Source organism: Salvelinus sp. IW2-2015, linkage group LG27 (assembly GCF_002910315.2).
Source record: "Salvelinus sp. IW2-2015 linkage group LG27, ASM291031v2, whole genome shotgun sequence".
In the NCBI taxonomy this organism is placed as follows: Eukaryota; Metazoa; Chordata; class Actinopteri; order Salmoniformes; family Salmonidae; genus Salvelinus; species Salvelinus sp. IW2-2015.
The window spans coordinates 22,990,955-23,015,156 of record NC_036867.1 but is presented as its reverse complement, the minus strand read 5'-3'; the positions used below and the strand labels follow the sequence as shown (position 1 = coordinate 23,015,156).

Sequence of the window (24,202 nt, the reverse complement as noted above, 5' to 3'; positions counted from 1 at the left end):
ATTGTTTTTGTGTGGTGTCACACATGACCAGCTGTAATGATTGTTTAGAATAGATAAACCTGAAAGTGAAAGTGATGGTTCAGTATAACTTTTCATGTGCATTAAATGCATAAATCTTTGCATAATGATGTCTGTTCTAAGATGACCTTTAAAATCTCCTGAAAAAAAAWTTTGACAATCCGTTTCACATATATCCACTCATATGGAATTAAGGACTTTATTGAGCAATAAAAAATATACAACAGGAAAAATATTTTCCTTTTTCCGTTATCCTAAATATTGTTCCACCCCAAAATCAATCCATCCGCATATTAGACCCACGTTCCAAATGGAAAACTGAAAAAAGGGGCAGTCTGCAATTCAACAGTAAAAGTAGATCAGCTGGAACGAGTTCAAAAGCATTTCTATTTTATCGTTTTAAAACAAGTCGAGGAGGAGGACAGAGAGAGAAAGGTTTTGGTTTCACAGACGGTGTGACCGACGTTGACAGGCTAAGTCGCCACTGTCACCGCAACTGCTACATCCCTATCCTCCTCGTAGAGTTCTGCCAGTTTCTGAAACTCAGGCCCCCAGTCGTCCAGGTAGTTATAATCCTGTTCTGAGTGTGTTCCCGGGGAGTCCAGAGAGCTGATGGAACCTGTRGGAGACATTTGACCCTCGTATGCGTAGGTCTGGATGGAGTCATATGGAGGCCCGCTAGTGTCCATGTCCGCCTCCACCAGTCTTTGTTTAATAAACTCCTGCACATCCACCTGGTTCAGCTCCGGGGGACTGTGGCGGCCWCGGTTTTGCCCGCGTTGTCGAGCCGCCTCCGGCCGGATGTCCCGTCTGAACTTGAGCTCCTCAGCGGCGGCGGGGTTCCGTAGGGTGATGATGTCGAAGGCCTCAGTGTCCTCCTCGCCGCCCCCCTCATCGTCGTATGTTACCACATTCTCGCGGACGTCCTCCTCGGAGATGATGAGGGGCTCCTTCTTGCTCCGTCGCAGGGTGATGAACAGAACCACGATCGCTGGAGGAAGACAAGGAGAGACGTCGTCTCAACATCAACAGTAATAGAAACAACGCCAACAACAAAGCGGTGAAGAGAACTACGATTGCTGCAGAAGAGAGTGACAAGCAAAAACACCATGCCAACAACAACAGTAATGGAAACAACAACAGTAATGGAAACAACAAAACGGTTGGTTTCACAACACCACATCTTATCAGTAGAGGTTCACTACAATATCCAAGTCTGATGGCAATGCTAATGCCATGCTCTGCATGCGGTGTCACAATGTTGGTTATTAATTCATAATAAATTAACATGTTATGGGTCGTAAACAGCTAGAAAAATTAAAGCTCTGTTTTCCGCTCAAATTGCATCCTATTCCCTATATAGTGCACTACTTTTAACCAGGGCCCATAGGGCTCTGGTCAAAAGTTGTGCACTATAAAGGGAACAGGGTGGCATTTCGGATTCAGATACTTACTGTATAGTTAAAGTACCTCAGTCAATATCATAAAATGGAGTGGAGATGGTGTTGTTGTTATTGTATTTTGGCTGAGCGTTCCTGTTAAATCTGTTCCAGAGATGCGCAGTCTATAATGAGAAGATTCTCATAGCAGCTTGCATTGAGAGCGTCATTACAGCTAATACCAGTGACGGCTAATGTGTATTATTGATTTACACTCTGTAACACGCATCTAGCTCCTGTGCTCTGATGAAGAATCCGGAATGAATATGCATTATTATAAAAAAAATGGTGAATGTTTCAGAGCCTATATTCGAAATGGCACCCTTTTCCCTATATAGTGCACTTCTTTTGACCTGGGTCCATATAGTTCTAGTCAAATGTAGTGCACTATGTAGGGAATAGGGACATGTGGGACATGAAGTGTCCTTCAAATTAACCTTATTACCCCTATAGCAGCAGTGATGTGTGTAGCTAGGCTACATCCACAACATCTGAAGATGATGCGCATAATAGTGTATCTTACTCGCAAATGAACTCGAGGAGAATACTTCATTTGCTGAAGTAGAACTACTGTATCATGAACTTGTACTGGAGTTAACGGGGTTATGGTTTCTGCATTAATAATGATGTTAATAAAACGGTCATTCAGTGAAATGACCAAGCAAGTAAACTCTCACCTGCGTCTCAAATCGCTCTATAAAACAGAGCYCTATTGACTAGAACCAATATGGCTCTGGTCAAAAGCAGTGCACTACAGTATGAAAGAAATAGGGTGCCATTTGGGATGCAGCCTCAGTATAATCAGTAAAATGACATCATCCTGCTGCATTGGCAGACCAATAGAGTTCTCCTTTCCATCCCTGTGAAACAGTCATGCTGAGAGCATCAAAAGGGGAAATCTTTGTATCACAACACTATTTAACTTCTCCTACAGGTGTTAATAGCTATTAACTATTTAACATCAGACACACATATGGCAGCTAGTTAGCAGCCTACCAGTGTCAATATTTTAGGCACCCTATTTTAGGATGACACACATTTTAACACATGGGAAGTGAGAGCTTTCTCATCTCTGATGAATTAGCACTGTTGTCTTTTTGTGTGTGTGTGTGTGTGTGTTGTGTGTTGTGTTCTCTTGCAAAAAAAAGTCTCACCCTGTTGTGTTTCTATAGCATCTATACATCACCCTCTCTCCCTTCCTTTCTCTGTCTTTTTACCACTCTCTTTTTCTGTCTCTCTGTATGTCTGTCTCTCTCACGCCCGTGTTCAGGCATGAAACAGCTTTGTCTCACACTAACACTCCCTTCCCCACCTAATCTCCATCTTCCTCAACTAGTAACTCGATAAGCCTTCTCTCTCTATCACTCTCCCTGTCACTCTCTCTGTCCCTCCCTCCATCAATCGCTCTCCTGCTGATGATTAGTCATGCAGGTGCAGTCTCTCGCTCATGCATTCACTCCAAACAGTGATGATGGCCTTTAGTTGCTGTGAGCCTCAGACTCTGGCAATGCCGTGCTGAGACTGCTGATATGAATATGCATCACCTTCACGCACCGATGTCCACGGACAATCAAGGGAGAAGGGGTGAGTGGGAGATGGAAGATTCTGTTAATTATACACGCTCTCTCCCCTGTCCTACTGCTGTTCTGTTTGCTAGAGAGACTCTTTGTTGGTATTTGGCAGTGGTGGTAGTGTTGTAACCCCTTTGCTGAAAAGGGAAAGTTGTTAGTTGTTTTCTGTGGGAACTTTGATGAATTCTATTTGATCTCGTATTATAAAGCATTTACTATACAACACATTCATTTAAAGCTGGAATCCTTAAATGGGAACTCCAAAACTATATTTCGGTAATTTCTTCATTAGTCCGGTGTTGATACAGTCAATACATGTTTTGCATGTCACCAGTCAAGTTTGGAAGATATTTGACTTTCAAAAAGCAAAGTGTTTTGTATCATCATGATGATGGAGCCGGTGACACGTTGCTTCTTGAAMGTCCAATATGTTGAAGACTTGACTGCTGACATGTAAAACATAATGGGATTGTATCAACAGTGGACTAATGAAAAAAATACAAAAATATGATTTTTGAGTGGAGTTCCCCTTTAATGTTGAAACGTCCACCTCCTTTGTAATAATCCACAACAAAGAAGTTACTGCCCTTCATTTTCTTTTTACTCTGATATCATTGCACACGCAAACAGTACAATATGGACTGCACATTTTCTCACCACGTTGGCCAACGCTCCTCACCTCCCTTTAGTTTACAAAACAAATACAATAACAACGTCTGTAGGAAGGACAGTGGCYCTGTTTTCCCTACTGCGGATTCTATCTTTAACTTAAATAGTGTGTCTTTCCTAAAGTAGTAAATACAGCGCAGAAAAACATTTCTGGATAGGTTTAACACAGCTCTATCCCTCTTTATAAACCTTTCTCCCAAGTATCCTTGTCCTTTCCTTTACCTTCTATTCTCCTCTCAGTCCATCTTTCTTCACACATCCATCTACCCATCTGGCACAATCTCACTCACTCTCTGTTCTCTACTTCTCCATCATCCTGACCTTCTCCCTATCCTCCCTCATTCTACAACCCACCTGTGTCCTTCCTCACCCTTCCATTCATCCCTTTTAAAGTATCCACCCCCTCCTGCTGCTCTCCTCCCTACCCTTCACCATGCCTCTAGGCGTTGTAACGCCCATACCCTCCACCACCATGCCCCTCAGACAAGATGCCCCCCAGGTGTTCTACTACCGTGCCCTAAGGCATGATGCCCCCAAGGCATGCACCCATCCTCACCGCTATGCCCCTCAGGTGTGATGCCACCCATGCGGCCCATACCCTCCACCATGCCCCTAGACTTGCTGTTACCCAGGCCCAGACCCAGTCAACACCTACCCAGCAGGATGACGATGCACAGCAGGATGGCGATCAGGGCCCCCGTGCTGAGGCCTGCCGAGGAGAGGAGGCCCCTCTCATCCTGGCACGTCTGCACCCTCCCGTTGCGCTGGCACGGGCACACCCGCAGGGTCAGTGTGCTAGTGCCACTCAGCGCTGGCTCCCCACCGTCCCACACCACTATGGGGAGCTCGTATAGCTCCTGGACGAGCCGACTGAACTGCCTCCGCCGTGTGATGATGCTCGCTGTGTTGTCTGAAAATGGAGAGAGAGAGAACGAAAGAGAATGCATTCATTAGTGCAAATTAGCCATGTTGGCGGAGAGCAGAGGACTCATTCAGGAATAGTAGCTTCCCAGGCCACACTTCCCATTAGGGGGTATTCTGTCTAGAGCGCTCCACTCGAACCCACTCCCACAGATGGATTTTTTAATGGAGATATTGAGCAAATGCACTTTCACTTTGAAATACAAATGCTTCCATTCCAGGATATACACATACAGGCTTCATCTCTCTCTCAAGCTGGTAAATGTCTCTCTTTCCATCTGTTGTCTTGATCTCTGTTTGTTTTTTTTGTTTTTTCCCCAGAGGTAGTTCTTAACAAATCAAATCAAAATGTATTGGTTGCGTACACAGTTTAGCAGGTGTTATAGCGGTGCAGCGATATGCTTATGTTGCTATCACCTATCAATGCAGTCAAATGTCAAGCAATTAAAATGTTTTTTTTTTTTTTTTTTTTTACACAATATAAACTACGAATGTCCACCAGTATACAGTTGAAGTCGGAAGTTTACATACACTTAGGTTGGAGTCGTTAAAACTTGTTTTTCAACCACTCAACAAATGTATTGCTATTAACAAACTACAGTTTTGGCAAGTCGGTTAGGACATCTACTTTGTGCATTACACAAGTAATTTTTCCAACAATTGTTTACAGACAGATTATTGCACTTATAATTCACTGTATCCAACAATCTATTACCACTCTGTCGAGGCCTCTATCCTCCTCCCTGTAGGCTGTCTCGTCGTTGTTGGTAATCAGGCCTACCACTGTCGTAAGCAACCTTGATGGTTGAGTTGGAGTCGTGCATGGCCATGCAGTAATGGGTGAACAGGGAGTACAGGAAGGGGCTGAGCACACACCCCTGGGGGGTCCTATTGTTGAGGATCAGCTGGGCGGAAGTGTTGATGCCTACCCTCAACCTGGGGTTGGCCCGTCAGGAAATCTAGGATCCAGTTGCAAAGGGAAGTGTTCATACCCAAGGTCCTGAGCTTAGTGACAAGCTTGGAGGGCACTATGGTGTTAAAAGCTGAGCTGTAATCGACGCACCGGTTAACACGCTTGAAGGTTTTACTCACGTTAGCTACAGAGATTGGGAGCCCGCAGTCCTCATGAGCAGCGGGGGCACACGTTGGCGGCCCTGTGTTGCTTTTCTCAAAGTGGGTAAAAAAGGTGTTTAGCTTGTCTGGGAGTGAGGCGTCAGTATCCCGGACTTGGCTGGTTTACCCTTTATAATCCGCGATTTTCTGAGGTCCCTACTTAATGCATCTCATGTCTGAGCCGTTGAATTGCGACCCTGTACTGTCTTTTTTCTCTCTGAGTCATTACAATAAATCAAGCAGCAGCAAATGAGCAGTTCACCTTCAACATCCATGAGGACACACTACTAAAAAAGGTGAGAGAGGAAAAAAGGGAAATAAATGAAGGTAATCCAGTGGATGTTGTGAGAAGCACTGGTTACGTGCCAAACGGCACCCTATTCCATCTTTAGTGCTCTACATTTTTCCAGGGCCCATAGGGAGAAAGGTTTTAAACTAGCTCGTCACTGTAAAAACCTGTCCTCCACAGACAGCACTGTAGTGTAAAGTAGTAAATACCAAACTAGTGCTACCGAGGCCTCCACCAACTCCCACTCCAACCTCCAAGAAACCGGGAGAGACAAAAGAACGAGGGTAGGAGACAGATGTTTAGTATTCATTATCATTGCTTTCATATCTGAAGCCCAGATCCATTGTAATATAGACTATATTATAGCATTCTGGTGTGGAATAGAGAGGACAAGACTGTCCGTCTCTGTGTCAACTATGACATGGCAATATCATATTAGAGTTGAGTCTGTGGGCAAGGACATCATAGTCATTATTTATATCACATTCAACTCTGTCATCTCTCTGAAGTGTGTGTGTGTGAGAGAGAGAGAGAGAGAGAAGTAGCGAGAGAGAGAGAGGAGAGCAGAGGAGAGAGAGAGAGAGAGAGAGATGAGAGCAGAGAGAGAGGAAGAGAGAGAGAGAGAGAGAGAGAGCGAGAGAGAAGCGAGAGAGAGGAGAGAGAGAGAGAGAGAGAGAGAGAGAGAGAGAGAGAGAGAGAGAGAGAGAGAGACGAGAGAGAGGAGAAGAGATGAGAGAGGAGAGAGAGAGAGAGAGAGAGAGAGAGAGGAGAGAGAGGAGAGAGAGACGAAGAGAGGAGAGAGAGAGAGAGAGAGAGAGAGAGAGAGAGAGAAGAGAAGAGAGAGAGAGGGAGAGAGCGAGAGAGAGAGGAGAGAGAGAGAGAGAGAGAGAGAGAGAGAGAGAGAGAGAGAGAGAGAGAGAGAGAGAGAGAGAGAGAGAACGAGAGAGGAAGAGAGAGAGAGAGATGAGGAGAGAGAGGAGACGAGAGAGGGAGAGGAGAGAGAGAGAGAGGAGGAGAGAGAGAGAGAGAGAGAAGGCACGTCATACTCTGGCACGTCATACCATACGTGCCACAAATTAACAAGAGACCAGAAAGGGATTCTGTGCTCTGTCTGGGTAACCAGAAAAAAATATGCGTTTTAAAATAATTTCACATTTATTAAAATAAACCTTGTTTAGTATTATACAGCATATCCTGTCTAGCTGCAATGTAAATTCAACAATAATGAGGGTTCCAATGACTATCAATCATATAGGAAGACCTACAGGTATATAGCTATAGCTACAACTAGACACAGTGTACAAAACATTAGGAACACCTGCTCTTTCCATGACTTAGACTGACCAGGTGAATCCAGGTGAAAGATATGATCCCTTATTGATGTCACCTGTTAAATCCACTTCAAGCAGTGTAGCTGAAGGAGAGGAGACAGGTAAAAAATAATTTTAAGCCTGAAGACAATTGAGACATGGATTGTGTATGTTTTCCATTCAGAGTTTGAATGGGCAAGCCAGAAGTTGAACGGGGTCTGGTAGTAGGTGCCAGGCGTACCGATTTCAGTGTTTCTAGAGCTGCAACACGGCCTGCTGGGTTTTTCACGCGCAACAGTTTCCCATGTGGATCAAGAATGGTCCACCACCCAAAGGACATCCAGCCAACTTTGACACAACTGTGGGATGCATTGTAGTCAACATGGACCAGCATCCCTGTGGAAAGCTTTCGACACCGTGTAGTCCATGCCCAACGGATTGAGGCTGTTCTGAGGGGCAAAATGGGGTGCAACTCAATATTAGGAAGGTGTTCGTAAGGTTTTGTACTCTCAGTAGCTAGGACTATTGACTATGAATTAAGGTTGGTTCTACGGTAGCAACTTCATTTTTCATATGCTAGGCTCCCCATTATATAACAGGGCACCGCTGGGAGTGTTTGTGAGTATTTTTGTGTGTGTGTTTTTGTTTCTGTGTCAGTGTGTGTGTGTTTCTGTTTCTTTGTGTTTTTTGAGGATGCAAGACTACTGTGTACCTTTGGGGATTCCCCCAGCCCTGGGTTAGTTAAGCACAAGTACAAACAACTCACTGGCTTCATTTTTACATCAGAGACAATTCCTCTGCTAGAGCATTACCAAACAAACAGATAGAGACATCACTTTTTTTGTGTGAAGTTATCAATTAATAGAGTTAAGAGAGGCTTTGCAGATGTTTTTTTTTTTGGGGGGGGGTTAATAGTGAAGACCACCAGCTAAACAAGAGTCCTGGAATTTGGAATCCCTCTACATTCTAAAATGTCAAATTTGTGCTCTGGGGCTTTCTTTCAACATTGATGAAACACACATCAACTGGCAGCTTTCTCACTAGTAGCTAGAATTAGTACTGTAATCAAACACATTTGATTTATTGGTTCCATACATAGAACATTTTATTGTGAGTGTAGTGAACTGCTTGTGTTCCTAGCTCCAACAGTGTAGTAATATCTAACAATACACAACAATGCACACACATCAAAGTACAGAATTAAGAAATATTAGGACGAGTAATGTCAGAGTAAAAATAATATATATACATACACAACCATTCAAAAGTTTGGGGTCACTTAGAAATGTCCTTGTTATTTAAAGAAAAGCACATTTTATTGTCCATTAAAATAACATCAAATTGATCAGAAATACAGTGTAGACATTGTTAATGTTGTAAATGACTATTGTAGCTGGAAACTGCAGATTTTTTAAAATGGAATATCTACATAGGAGTACAGAAGCCCATTATCAGGAACTATCACTCCTGTGTTCCAATGGCACGTTGTGTTAGCTAATCCAAGTTTATCATTTTAAAAAGGCTAACTGATCATTAGAAAACCCTTTTGCAATTATGTTAGCACAACTGAACTGTCATGGTGATTAAAAAAGCAATGCAACTGGCCTTCTTTAGACTAGTGGAGCATCTGGAGCATCAGCATTTGTGGATTCGATTACAGGCTCAAAATGGCTAGAAACAAAGACCTTTCTTCTGAAACTCGTCAGTCTATTATTTTTCGGAGAAATTAAGGCTATTCCATCCGAGAAATTGCCAAGACACTGAAGATCACAAAACAGCGCAAACTGGCTCTAACCAGAATAGAAAGAGGAGTGGGAGGGACCGGTGCACAACTGAGCAAGAGGACAAGTACATTAGAGTGTCTAGTTTTTGAAACAGACGCCTCACAAGTCCTCAACTGGCAGCTTCATTAAATAGTATCAGCAAAACACCAGTCTCGACGTCAACAGTGAAGAGGCGACTCGGGGATGCTGGCCTTCTAGGCAGAGTGGCAAATAAAAAGCAATTTTTACATACATTTATTTAATGCCTAACCCACAGTTTACACACCTTTTGTTTTTAGCTTGACATTTTAACGGTAGCTAGCGGACTTCCGTGGTGTTCCGTACACTTTATCTTATTTTTAGAGCCCAAAAATGTTTATACTTCCAGGTCAACTGTAGTTTTAATACCATTGTAAAACACACTTTCTCCCCTTTCCATTAAAATCAATGACGAGACTTTCACGCTGCCCGTTTGGCGGAGGGGGAGGCGGAGACTACTGAGAGATAGTGAAAGGTGAAGATATGTTGTGTGGGGAAACTGTTTTTTCCACCCGATTTGTCCAAGTTATCACCTCTAAAATGTAAATAAAACACTATAAAGAGTTTATATAATTTCTAATTACATAACCATTTGAAGATTTGTGTCGAATTTGAATTGGGGTTTTAGGACGGCACTAAAGTTGTCTTCACAAGTAAACTGCAGCTGTCATGGCTTTTGAGAGTCATGTTGGCTCACAGTGATGACCCGAAAAATTAACTATTGATTGAATTAACTATTGATGAACTCACAAGTAATTCACTTTACACTCACAATTGATAATTTCTTGATAAATAAATAAATACCGTTAAATATACAAGTCACACAATGTAGGGACATGTATTATCAGAGGGGATAGATGTGATTTTGTTCAAAGAGAGAGATGAAGGAATATAATGTTACTTTATATAATGTTAATGAACAAAAGCATGAGAATGTTTGGGGTTAATACTATATCTTTCAATAGCACAGGATAAAAACTTTTAGAAATGACTTAACGTTAGTAAATTACTGTATAAAGCAACAATATTAATATAAAAATATATAACTAACAACAGTTGTAACACCAACTCACTTCTGTACTCTCACTCCATCATATACATGAACACCTGCTCTTGCCATGAAATATGCAATCATGTTGGATTACATGGAAATGATATCCACCTTTGTGAGTCCATTTCCTCGGCACTATCTTAATAAATGATGTTGCATGAACAAAACAACAGCTACACGCTGCTTATGAGGAGGTGAAGGCAGGGAGGGGCCTGAGGGATGTGACTCACGGCTCCTGTCAGTACCTGTTTACAGGGTAGCCAATGGTCCAAAAACATTACACATAGTTCATAACTATTGCAGTTGTGACATGCTGTCTTTTAGGGAGTCCAGTTACATTTCTTCACCTGTGCACAATCAAGAGCAGCAAGAGAGGCGTGCAAGAATGTTGCATCTCAATTTTGCTTAGAGCATGTCATTTGCGAACAAGTTTAACAGATAGCACACGTAAGAATTTAGGACATGCGTTATTGAGATGCATTATTGAGATTTCACAATTATTGAACACACACCTCCCGTGAAAAGGTTGGCACAGCAAAGGTATTTCAAAAATGTTAACATAACAAACGTGAGAGCCAAAAATGAATGTGCTTGTGTAAATGCAGAGTTTGACGCAGTGGTATTCTTTTTAAGTTTCTGCACATCAACGTCTTATGTGATTAATTATTGATGACCACATTGCTATTAGCACCCTCCTCACGAAAAATGTGTTTAATATTAGCCATAGTAATATTAAAACTAATGATCATTTAAATGAAAATCATGAATAATGAAGGTTTCTTACAAGTGTATATCGTTAAGCATGTTTTTTAATCTGAGAGAGAAGCACTACCCCTGGTGGAAAGACGCTGTAAAGCACATACTGATTTGCATAATGCGTGCCGCAATGTAACGTACAGTGTCAGAGGGGTCCGTTTTTTTTAATTTTCTTGAATAATGTTGGTCCATTACCATGTCAATCAACGAGTTTGGGAAACCCTGGCAAAGTCAATGGATTATGGCATGAATACACCCAATGCTATACCAGATAATTGTGTCTCAAATGTTTAATCGAAATAGAGCACCACAGCAACTTGCTGTATGAAGGACACGTCGCTTATTAAAATTCCCAAATATCAGCGGCTTGACAGCGCCGCCTTTTAGCGAGCTAATTAGCTTGGAATAATAAAAACTCTTCTGTATGCAAACTGGATCCAGAAAGATGCCTTCACAAATCTATTGATCTATTAATATAACTGGGTTGTTTAGAGAACATAGCCTTCTAGTTAATTGACAAAGAAAAGCAAGTATCATTGCAATGATGTGGCACAGAAAACTGGTGTAACGTCTGCTTCCAACTCACACTCCCGAACACGTAGATCCACTGAACGTAGCTCACTTTCCAGATCCCAATCACCTGAATTCTGATCACTTGTATGTCATTATCACACACTATTTAGTTCAGTTCTTTGCACCCCATCATTGTGAGGTATTGTTTGTTTTGTTATACGCTTCTAAATCGGAGCACTGGTTTTCCCTTAATGTAATCCTCCCGTGTATGATAGTGAGGCAGGCCAAAACTAACTACGCCTTTTGCCTATTCCCTGCCTGTACTTTAGATTTCCTGTTATCAACCTATTGCCTGATCTCCTGGACAATGTTAATAGCCCTTTCCCTGCCTGTACTGTTGCCTTTTGAGACCCCATGTGTATGCCCTTCTGCCTGCCCCTGGACCCAGATACCTGCCTCCTCCTGTGGTCCTTTACAAATAAACACCTGCTGTGCCCTGCGATTGAAACCAGCGCTCTGTCTCCCAATGTGTTCATTACAACTAGGATCAAAGGGATGTAATGTTTAATAATTGTAAAGTTAGCATCGGGAAGGCGTGTCTGTTTCTTGTTTTTTTGACCAGCCTTATTCAAGGCCAATCCTGGATACTGCATCTCCCGATTGCATTGTGTATTGCATTGTGTGCATCACACTGTTGAGTTATACGTCTCCTTCTCATAGACATTTTTAATTAAATGTTGCAACATAAATCACAACATAAAATATGTATTTTGGGGGGTTTTAAACCTTGAAACAGAGCGATATATCTTTCATTCCGAGAAGCACAGAAAATAGCAGCAATGGAATTCAAATGTTTTCTAATAGCTTTAGAGATTCAGGAGACAGGGTTGTAGCCAGACAGGATAAATGGGCCTCTAAAGTATCCATAATGCTTTAATGGTTGTTTTAAAACTCACAACGTGCAGTCAGCAGAAACGAGAGGGCACATACCACACTTAACAAAAGCACCATTCAGAAGGTATCACTTTGCCAGTGTGTTTTCTTTAACCTAGTTTTTATGGCTATCAGTGTAAAAGTTTTTGCGGCAGTACAATTTATTTATAGAGCATAGACACATTGACTGCATCTCAAATGACACCCTATTCTCTATGTAATGCACTACTTTTGATCAGGGCCTATAGGGTTCTGGTTAAAAGTAGTGAACTACGTATATAGGGAATATAGGGACACAGACATGTTGTGTCTCTTTTGTAAGGACCCATTTGGAACATAACTGGGATCAAAATCAAATCAAATTTTATTGGTCACACACTGTACACATACTGAGCAGATGTTATTGCAGGTGTAGTGAAATGCTTGTGTTTCTAGCTCCAACAGTGCAGTAATAACGTCTTACTCACGTCGGCCACGAAGAACGAGAGCTCACAGTCCTTGGTCGGCCCCTGTCGGTGGCTCTGTGTTATCTTCAAAGTGGGCGAAGGTGTTTAGCTTGACCAGAAGAAAGATAGATGTACGCAATGCGACTGGTTTTCCCTTTTTAATCCGTGATTGTCCATGCCACATACTGTATGTCTCGTGTCGAAGCCATTGAATTGCGACTACACTTCTCTGTACTAACGTTTTACCTGTTTGATTGCCTTACGGAGGGCATAACTGCACTGTTTGTATTCAACCATATTCCCAAGCACCTTGTCGTGGTTAAATGCTGTGGTTCGCGCAAATGCAGCCATCTATCCACGGTTTTTGATTTGGGTAGGTTTTAATAGTCACAGTGGGAACAACATCCCCTATACACTTACTGATGAACTCAGTCACTGTGTCAGTGTATATGTCAATGTTATTCTCAGAGGAAACCTGGAACATATCCCAGTCCGTGTGATTAAAACAATATTGTAGCATGAATTCCAATTGGTCAGACCAGTGTTGAATAGATCTTAGCATGGGTACTTCCTGTTTGAGTTTCTGCCTATAGGACGGGAGGAGCAGAATGGAGTCCTGAACGGATTTGCTGAAAGGAGGGCGGGGAGTGCCTTGTAGCCATCCCGGGAAGGGAGAGTAACAATAGTCGAGAGTTTTTGAAGCACGAGTACTATAAGCAATGTGTTGATAGAACTTCAGTAGGTTTTTCCTCAGATTTGCCTTGTTAAAATCACTAGCTAAAATAAATGCGGCCTCAGGATATGTGGTTTACAGTTTTCCAGTGTAGTTCCTTGAGGGCCGTTGTGGTATCGACTTGAATGGGAATATACACGGCTGTGACTATAACCAAAGACAATTCTCTTGGGAGGTAAAACGGTCGGCATTTGATTGTGAGGTATTCTAGGTCGGGTGAAGAAAATAACTTTAATTCCTGTACGTTATCACAATCACACCATGAGTCATTAAAACAACATGAAACATACACCTCAGCCTTTCTTCCCAGAGAGCTCTTTATTTAGGTCTGAGCAATGTTGGCTGTATGGATAGGGATGGTATATCCGCAGAGAGCAATGATTCCGTGAAAACAGAGAATGTTACAGTCCCTGATGTCTCTATGGAAGGAGATCTTTGCCCTGAGCTATTCTACTTTATTGTCTAGGGACTGAACATTAGCAGAGCATCAGCTGTTCCGGACGACTGTGTGATCACACTCTCCATAGCCGATGTCAATTAGACCTTTAAACAGGTCAACATTCAAAAGGCCGCAGGGCCAGATGGATTACCAGGACGTGTACTCCGAGCAGGCGCTGACCAACTGGCAATTGTCTGCACTGACATTTTTAACCTGTCCCTGACCGAGTCTGTAATACCAACATGTTTCAAGCAGACCATAGTCCCTGTGCCCTAGACCCACTCCAATTTGCATACCACCCCAACAGATCCACAGATGATGTAATCTCTATTTCACTCCACACTGCCATTTCCCACCTGGAAAAAAAGGAACACCTATGTGAGAATGCTACTGCGTGCTCAGTCCCCTCCTGTACTCCCTGTTCACCCATGACTGCATGGCCAAGCACAAGTTAAACACCATCTTTAAGTTTGACGATGACACAACAGCGGTAGGCCTGATCACTGACAGCGATGAGACAGCCTAAGAGAGGAGGTCAGAGACATGGCCGTGTGGTGCCAGGATAACCTCTCCCTCAACTTGATCAAGACAAAGGAGATGATTGTGGACTACAGAAAAAGGAGGACAAAGCACGCCCCCATTCTCATCATTGGGTAGTGTGGCATGTTGTGAGCTTCAAGTTCCTTTGTGTCCACATCACCAACAAACTATCATAGTACAAACACACCAAAACAGTCGTGAAGAAGGCACGACAATGCCTATTCTCCCTCAGGAGACTGAAAAGATTTGGCATGGGTCCTCAGAGCCACAAAAAAAAAATTCTACAGCTGCGTCATCGAGAGCATCCTGACTGGTTGCATCACCGCCTGGTATGGCATCTCCACGTCCTCCGACCGCAAGGCACTACAGAGGGTAATGCGTAGGGCCAAGCTTCCTACCATACAGGACCTCTATACCAGGCGGTGTCAGAGGAAAGCCCCAAAAATTGCCAGAGGCTCCAGCCAACCTAGTCATAGACTGTTCTCTCTATTACCGCACGGCAAGCGGTTCCAGAGCGCCAAGTCTAGGTCAAAAAGGCTTCTTAACAGCTTCTACCCCCAAGCCATAAGACTCTTGAATAGTAAATCAAAATGGCTACCCTATTTGTCCCCACCCCCCATTTTTACGCTGCTGCTACTCCCTGTTTATTATTATTATTTTTTATTTTTTTTACATTGGATAAAAGCAGAGACAGAGCTGGTATATCATACACTGCATTTAAGGAACAATGGGAAAGTCATTATTTGAAAGTTGATTAACTTGTAACCCCACTTTTGAGAAAATGGCCCTTGAATTATTTGTACACCTACTGGAGAGCTCTTCTTTGTCTACACCCATTCAACATTGTTCACACCCTCTTAAGCCAGCCCCACCCATCTCTTTAAGGATTCACATGTGAGGTCATGTGCTAAACAGTGAGTAGTGTAGTAAAGATTAAGACGAAGTGGTAAAAGTAGCCTACAATAAGGAAAAATTCCAGGTAAACACAAAGTGTCCAGGGAAAAATATTTTATAAATATTAGATGACACACTTGTCTAAATTGATGGGTCATGTGAAAGAAATGCAATAACCCCCAGCCACATCTTGCTGAGTGGATGGGTCTCTACAGAAGGTGTAAACGGTACAGTGAAATGGTTCCTTGCATAGTAGCAATATCAAAAATAGACAGTGTCAATATAAAGAAACACATTTGTCAACGCCAGCAGAGAAAGAACAAGAACAATGTACAATAATAATATTGATATCAGTGATAGATGAGGTGCATACAATCAGGAGTAAAATGGCTGAGCAGCAGGATAAAAAAATAAATAGTAGCTGCAACATATGGTGTGTGTTAGGAGGGAGTCATGTGAATAGAGACACTGCAGATAGTGCTGATGACTAGGAACTCACTCCCAGTGATGAACTGGTCCGTCCGAACTATGCATGAACAAGGGAATCTATATTTGGAGAGCCGGTTTCTGTACAGCCCTTGACTTTGGTGCAGGGCATGTGATGTCCATAGCCTCTTCGTCACAAAATTCCCTGAACTTCTCAAAAATATAAGTTGTATAGCTGTGTCCAGTCCAGGTGGTGCTTGTACAGGCAGACCATCTATGGGAGGAAGAATGTCAGCATTGCACAGCAGCTGAAACCTGGTCCCGACTGAGTCCGAACGCTCATTGGAGACAACATCACCAGGCTCCAGAGCATCGAAGCTGTAAAACAGGAAATAACAAAAAAATTTAAAAGACATTACAACCTTGCATAACATCAATTCACCTCCCAAGTTTAGAAAAGAAGAATAACCTCATACAATGCAATTAAAATGATATTCACCTGAAGTGCTGGTACTGCTTGATCTGTGGCAGCGGCCTGATTTATGGAGTCAGGTGTTGCCAGCCATAGCTTTCCACCAGCACCCTACCATCCTCCAGTCCAACCAGCTGTGGGATGTCTAACGTCAGCTAGCGAACAGTACACTTTAATTTGGGTTCTCTTGTTTAGACATGTAGCTAACTAGCTAGCTAAACACTGAACCATAGAGTACTAGCAATACAAACCAATTATTATAGCTAGCTAAAGTTAACCAAATAGGTTCATTGTTAGCCTAATGTTAGCTAGCTAACTAGCTATAACTAGCAATGCAAATGGCTAGCTATAACTAGCAATGCAAATGGCTTTCTGAGATATAATATTACTCCACAGATCATACACGTAATGTTAGCTAGTGAGCCAGCTACCTCACGTCAGCTGGCTAGCTAACAGTAAGCTTTAACTTGCAATGAAAACAACTTCGACAAAATTACAAACGTATAATATCTGAAACTGTAGCTTGACTCTTACCCGTATACATGGATGAATGCTTCACGGCAGACTGCAACCCCTTTCATGAAATAAGACGTCCTGTGTCGTTTCCATTTTGTTTGTACAGCTTGCTTGGCCCGTTCTGTCAAGTCACTCTGGTCCACATCGTCTGATTCATTTTCAGAGTCAGAGAGAGCCAGCATGGTACGATCATACTCCTGAAAGTAGTCCATCACAACTTTTTCCAACACGTGCAGTTCTCCATCGCTAACGTTATATCTTTAGTAAAAACTGCAGTAGAAAGGATTGTCTACTCATAACGAGCAGCTCATTTTATTGACAGAATATGCTAGACGGCAGATCAATCCGAAACTCATATCTCGGCATGTCCAGCCCATTCATTATCTCAGCCAATCATGGCTTCTAGGAAGTTTCCTTTTTCTGTGGCTAAACCAACTAGGCTTGTAATCAACTGTATTATTACTTACAGATGGCATACAAGTTTGTTATTAAGGCACATGGAAGTTCAAATGTTCAAGAAGGCATTTCTGCCAAAAACACATTTTGATAAAAAATAAAATAAAATATTAAACTCCTGTCCTGTGAAGTCGTGAATCGCGACATATGCGTAGTTTCCTGAAACGAGTCACATGTACAATTGACCAATTTTATTATATTCATTAGGCCCTTAACTACGAATTTCACATGACAGGGCAGGGGCGCAGCCATGGGTGGGCCTGGGAGGGCATTGGCATATCCACTTGGGAGCGAGGCCCCAAGTTTTTCCCCACAAAATGGCTTTATTACAGACAGAAATACTCCTCAGTTTCCTCAGCTGTCCGGGTGGCTGGTCTCAGATGATCCGGTGAAGAAGCCGGATGTGGAGGCCCTAGGCTGGCATGGTTACATGTGGTCTGCAGTTGTGAGGCTGGTTGGACGTACTACCAAATTCTCTAAAACGGCGTTGGAGGCGGCTTATGGTAGAGAAATGAACAATCAATTCTCTGGCAACAGCTCTGGTGGACATTTCTGCAGTCAGCATGCCAATTGCGTGCTCCTTTAAAATGTAGACATCTGTGGCATTGTGTTCTGTGACAAAACTTAACATTTAAGACTGGCCATTTATTGTCCTGAGCACAAGGTGCACCTGTGTAATGATCATGCTGTTGAATCAGCTTCTTGATATGCCACACCTGTCAGGTGGATAGATTATCTTGTCAAAGGATAAATGCTTACTAACTGGGATGTAAACAAATTTGTGCACAACATTTGAGAGAAATACGCTTTTTGTGTGTATGGAACATTTCTGGGATCTTGTATTTCAGCTCAGGAAACATGAGACCAACACTTTACATTTTTGTTCAGTATAATTAGACAAAAAACTTTCTGGGCTAATAATGCAAGAAATTAAAAATATATAAAATACTGCAAAATGACTTAGAAGCTAGAAGCAGAGCTGCCATATCTGTCGGCGCCATCTTGGAGGGGGAGGTGTCGAGGGAGCGAGGAGGGGTTGGGGGTTGTCTGAGGGGAGGTGTGTGTCTAAGGGTGTGTGTGATGGATTTTTATAAATTTCATGACAACAGAGGGAATCATTAGGCGCTGGCAGACAGACATCTGCGCCCAATGTCTGTAGTAGGGCAACAGGGATGAAAGAGCCTGTTCTAAGTGGTGAGAGCTTCCTCTATCACACACATTACAGTCAACAGCAGAACGTGCAGCATGGGTTTCCATGCCTCACACGTTCTCAGTCTCGACACTTACACTTTGAGTAGAGTACAGACTGAAAATAATCTTGGTTATAGATGGTGACAAGAGACCCCCTTTTGAAATGTGAATAACACCTCTCCTTTTCAGTACAACAAAAGAAGAAGCATGCTAAAGGGACGTGAAAGGGTAACATAGCCACTGTGAAAAGACGGAGTCTCTATTGTGGATGACTGAACGGGAATAGGAACTACTAGTACCTACTTACAAGTTTGTATGGAACGAAGTCACAGATTACACTCCTATTTACCACAAGACTCCCCAAGGCATGTGAGCGGTTTCTTTGCATAGCATTTTGTCTGTCTGTGTCATTATACAGCACACACAATGGTTCAATTTCTGATTAACTAAACTGTGAAAAGATGACCGGATTACGGCTTCCTGTATTATAAACAGGTGAAGCTAATCTACCTACAGAACGTGACAAACTGAATAAACAGAATAAAACAGAGCAAACATACATGGCAGTAATCAGCGCAGTAAATTAAATCACGTAACAGGTTTCTTGACACCCTGTTAAATCTCTTAATAGCCCAGTCCTCGTTAAAAAAGGCTTTACCAATGTGACCTGATGTCACGACTTCCGCCAAAGTCGGCTCCTCTCCTTGTTCGGGCGGCGTTCGGAGATCAACGTCACCGGCTTTCTAGCCATTGCCGCTCCATTTTTCATATATCCATTTGTCTTATCTTGTTTCCATACACACCTGGTTTTCATTTCCCCAATCAATCTACTTGTATTTAACCCTCTGTTTCCCATCATGTTTTGTGTGTAATTGTTTCATGTTATTGTGGTGTCTTATTACGCGCTTTACTTTTGTTATGTTCCGTGTTTTGAGCGCATTTGATTTATGTAGTGCTCTCGTTTTGTAACTAATATAAAGTGCGCCTGTTTACATCACACTACTCTCCTACACCTGACTTCGCCTCTTATACACCCGTTGACACCTGAACAACACTTGACAGTAATAAGTGAGCTGCACCCTCAGAGCTCAGTGAAGCATCATGATAATAGTTCATCACATCAATTCAAATGTGCTGAAAAGGATAGACAACATCCTACATGTATTAGTATAATTTAATCATCATTAAAGGCAGCTGACCCCCCCCCCCCAAAAAAAAAACTGCATATTTTGCATCGATATTAGTTAGAAACATTGTTTCGGGTGTAAAAATGGACTACAAATTGTAAATAGCATATTTGGTCATGAGGTCAGTATCTTCAAAACTGCATTGTGAGATTTACGGAACCTGTTACGTTCCTAGAGCCAGGGTTCTAAATGAAACATTTTCATTGGTGGCACTGGTGCTCCCAAATTAAAAACGTTAGGAACACTACATGAAATTTAGGAGCACCAGAAAATATGATAAAATAACGGAAAAGTGGTGCGTGAATATGTATTCACCCCCTTTGCTATGAAGCCCCTAAATAAGATCTGGTGCAACCAATTACCTTCAGAAGCCACATTATTAGTTAAATAAAGTCCATATGTGTGCAATCTAAGTGTCACATGATCTGTCACATGTATATACAGTATACACCTGTTCTGAAAGGCCCCAGAGTCTGCAACACCACTAAGCAAGCGGCACCACCAGGCAAGCGGCACTATGAAGACCAAGGAGCTCAAAACAGGTCAGGGACAAAGTTGTGGAGAAGTACAGATCAGGGTTGGGTTATAAAAAATATCCGAAACGTTGAACATCCCATGGAGCACCATTAAATCCATTACAAAAAAATTGAAAGAATATGGCACCACAACAAACCTGCCAAGAGATGGCCGCCCACAAACTCACAGACCAGGCAAGGAGGGCATTAATCAGAGAGGCAACAAAGAGACCCAAGAAAACCCTGAAGGAGCTGCAAAGCTCCACAGGAGAGATGGGAGTATCTGTCCATAGGACCACTTTAAGCCATACACTCCACAGAGCTGGGCTTAACGGAAGACTGGCCAGAAAAAAGCCGTTGCTTAATGAAAGAATTAAGCAAGCACGTTTGGTGTTAGCCAAAAGGCGTGTGGGACACTCCCCAAACATATGGAAGAAGGTACTCTGTTCAGATGAGACTAAAATTGAGATTTCTGGCATTCAAGGAAAATGCTATGTCTGATGCAAACCCAATACCTCTCATCACCCCAAGAATATCATCCCCACAGTGGAGCATGGTGGTGGCAGCATCATGCTGTGAGGATGTTTTTCCATCGGCAGGGAGTGGGAAACTTGTCAGAATTGAAGGAATGACGGATGACGCTAAATACAGGGAAATTCTTGAGGGAAACCTGTTTCAGTCTTCCAGAGAAATGAGACTGGGACTGAGGTTCACCTTCCAGCAGGACAATGACCCTAAGCATACTGCTAAAGTAACACTCGAGTGGTTTAAGGGGAAACATTTAAATGTCTTGGAATGGCCTAGTCAATGCCCAGATCTCAATCCAATTGAGATTCTGTGGTATGACTTAAATATGGCTGTACACCAGCGGAACCCATCCAACTTGAAGAAGCTGGAGCAGTTTTGCCTTGAAGAATGGGCAAAAATCCCAGTGGCTAGATGTGCCAAGCTTATAGAGACATACCCCAAGAGACTTGCAGCTGTAATTGCTGCAAAAGGTGGATCTACAAAGTATTGACTTTGGAGGGGGTGAATAGTTATACATGCTCATGTTCTGTTTTTTTGTCTTATTTGTTTCACAATAAAAAATATGTTGCATCTTCAAAGTGATAGGCATGTTGTTTAAATCAAACGATTCAACCCCCCAATAATCTATTTTATTTCCAGGTTGTAAGGAAACATAATAAGTAAAATGCCAAGTGGGGTGAATACTTTTGCAAGCCACTGTATATTCATTGAAATGCTAATCCTTTGCACATGAACGGCCGCTCATTCGAGAATAATTGCAATGTATATATATTTACGCCCGTATGTCGTTGTTGTCTTCTCTGTTGTAATCCTCGATCATACTGTAGGGTTCATCGGAGTCTCTGGTTAACTTTCATTGAAGTCACAAAGTCTTTTGTGGTTGTAGGTGGTTGGAATGGATACTTCAGAGTACCATTCAGAAATTTCTCATAGATAGATGCTTCGGCGCTTGTCGGTACTCTCGTTCTTGGTTTACGTAATTTCTAGCTGTAGACTATAAATTTGTGTCATCTAGACTTTGCTCCTTCTGTAGTGACTCGATAGTATCAGAGTATAACCATGTCCAGCCATGTAGCCAATGCGCCACATGGGATGGTTTTCTAGGCTTACGAGACCATGGTCTTAACCATGTGAGATGTACGGCTTACCGTGGGTCTCTGGCTTGAAATGTAAATTTCGTCACGGGTGGGTCTATACTGTTCAGAGAAAAGGGCGGTTCCATCAAGCCTGATGTTATGGCTGGCCTCACGGGGGCGTGGCCACTGACTAGTAACATTTTACATGGAAGACAATTCTCTCATTTTAAAGGTTTACATCACATTACATCTTTTCACAAATAGTTGAGTCTTTACTCATTCATTTTATACAATAATTAGATGCAAACCCCATAATTGAGAAATGTACACCTTAACTTGTTATGGCTGCAGGGGGCGTATTGAAAAACTGGAACATGTGCAAATTTTCAAACGGCCTCTTAATCAATTTTTGCTCTTACAATATGCATATTATTATTACTATTGGATAGAAAACAGTCTCTAGTTTCTAAAACCGTTTTAATTATTTCTCTAAGTGGAACAGAACTATTTTTACAGCCCATTTCCTATCCGGAAGTGAGATTTCCAAAATCGATGTCGCTCTTCAAGCCCTTGTCTATAAAAGGGCATGTCACTTAGGACTGTAGAAACACGTCATACGCCTTCCTCTGGGTGTCATGCTGAAGTGAGAGAAGAAATCACTTGATTATCTCGTCCTGGATTTGAACGCAACCTCTTGGAGTGAGTGTTGCGCAGTTTATTTTTCTTTCTGTGCGCGAAGTAGGACCTGGACTCGGCTCCTGGAAAACACTCTGTAAAGGTGAATATGATCTCTGGCTTCGATTTTATTTGATACATGTCACAATATCATCCTAAAGTATGTTATTTCAATATAGTTTAATTATATTATTGAAATGTATTCTGGACTTTAGACGTGATGCGACGCAATAATTTTTTCAAGATGGAGAGGTTAGCGTCGCACTGCCAGTGTGCTTGCTAATTCAAGAGGGAAATTGTTCGTTCTGGATCGAAATAAAGACATTTCTGAACAAAGGACCCCTTGGAGAACATTCTGATGGAAGATCAAACCAAAGATAAGGACCCAATTTGGGATGCTTTTTCATATATCTGTCGAACTGTGCTATGCTACCGTTTGCCTTGAGTCAATGCTGTTGTGATGTTAGCTATTGTAGTAAGCTAATATGACGATATATTGTGTTTTCGCTGTAAAACACTTAAAAAATCGGAAATATTGGCCTCTATTCACAAGATCTTTCTCTTTCATTAGCTATCCACCATATATTTCTCTGAAATGTTTTATGATGTGTAATTAGTAGTTGACGTTGGTGTCTGTATTTTCTCTGGCTACTCCCGTGCGATTTCTGACTGTAGCTATGATGGTAGCAGTAATGTAAAACTGATTTATAGCTAAAATATGCACATTTTTTGAACAAAACATAGATTTATTGTGTAACATGTTATAGGACTGTCATCTGAGGTAGTTTTTTCTAGGTTATTTAGGTTGGTTCTAGGTTAGTTAGGTTGGCTTGTGCATGCTACTTGCATCCTACTTGTGCTGTGAAAAATGTCTGTCCTTTGTTATTTGGTGGTGAGCTAACATAAATATATGTGGTGTTTTCTCTGTAAAACATTTAAAAAATCGGACATGTTGGCTGGATTGACAAGATGTTTATCTTTCAAATGCTGTATTGGACTTGTTAATGTGTGAAAGTTAAATATAAAAAAAAAATAGATTTTGAATTTCGCGCCCTGCACTTGAGCTGGATGTTGTCATAGGTGTACCGGCGTCGGGCTGACGTCGGGCTGCAGCCATAACAGGTTGAGAGGTAGAGTAGTGTGTTTCCTGTCCTTCATGAGATCACCAAATGAAACAAACTCAACATGACCGTCCCTTAAGTGTCCACGGACCATTCCCACATTCTCAAATGTAGAAATATTGTTTAATTCTCTCATTTTGGGGATTTAGGAGTTTGGCCAAGTCTTTCTTTGTTCTCTCTACCTCCATACTGCATGGCAGTTTCTACCCGGTATTTAAACCTGGTTTAGGAGAGAGAGTGAGAGGGAGGGGGCGCCACATCATGACACTAGCCAACAAGGTAACATGACTGAACAAAGTATAATCAAATGGTTAATAACAAGGTCAGTGTGTGAGTAGTTTTTGAACGGCCTACGACATGGTTTATGAATGTAAAATGCAGACTCTGAGATTTGCTATAGGAAGATAAAATTGTTGCACCAGTGATATTGATCAAATCTTTTGAGCTGGTTGAGTTAGAAGCAAGCCTTTTTCGCTGTAGTAATGGTGCAATGATGACGCTAATGAATCTGCACTCACTTTTTTCTCTAGTGGACTCGGAAACAAACGGTACAGCGAAGCCTTATCATTACAACAATTATTATCTGTGATATTTTTTTTCAT

The 24,202-nt window shown here is 42.0% G+C and overlaps 1 protein-coding gene across 1 annotated transcript in view; it reads right to left on the bottom strand.

Annotated features, from left to right (window-relative positions):
- Positions 1–203: 203 nt before the first annotated feature.
- Positions 204–24,202, bottom strand: part of LOC111953148 (cadherin-18) — a 212,952-nt gene continuing 188,953 nt past the window's right edge. Inside the window, exons 11-12 of the mRNA XM_023972228.2 lie at positions 4,353–4,607; positions 204–1,009 (exon numbers count right to left, since the gene is read on the bottom strand). Coding sequence (XP_023827996.1) covers positions 492–1,009; positions 4,353–4,607 — 773 coding nt within the window. The 3' untranslated portion in view covers positions 204–491. The remainder of the gene's footprint in view (positions 1,010–4,352; positions 4,608–24,202) is intronic.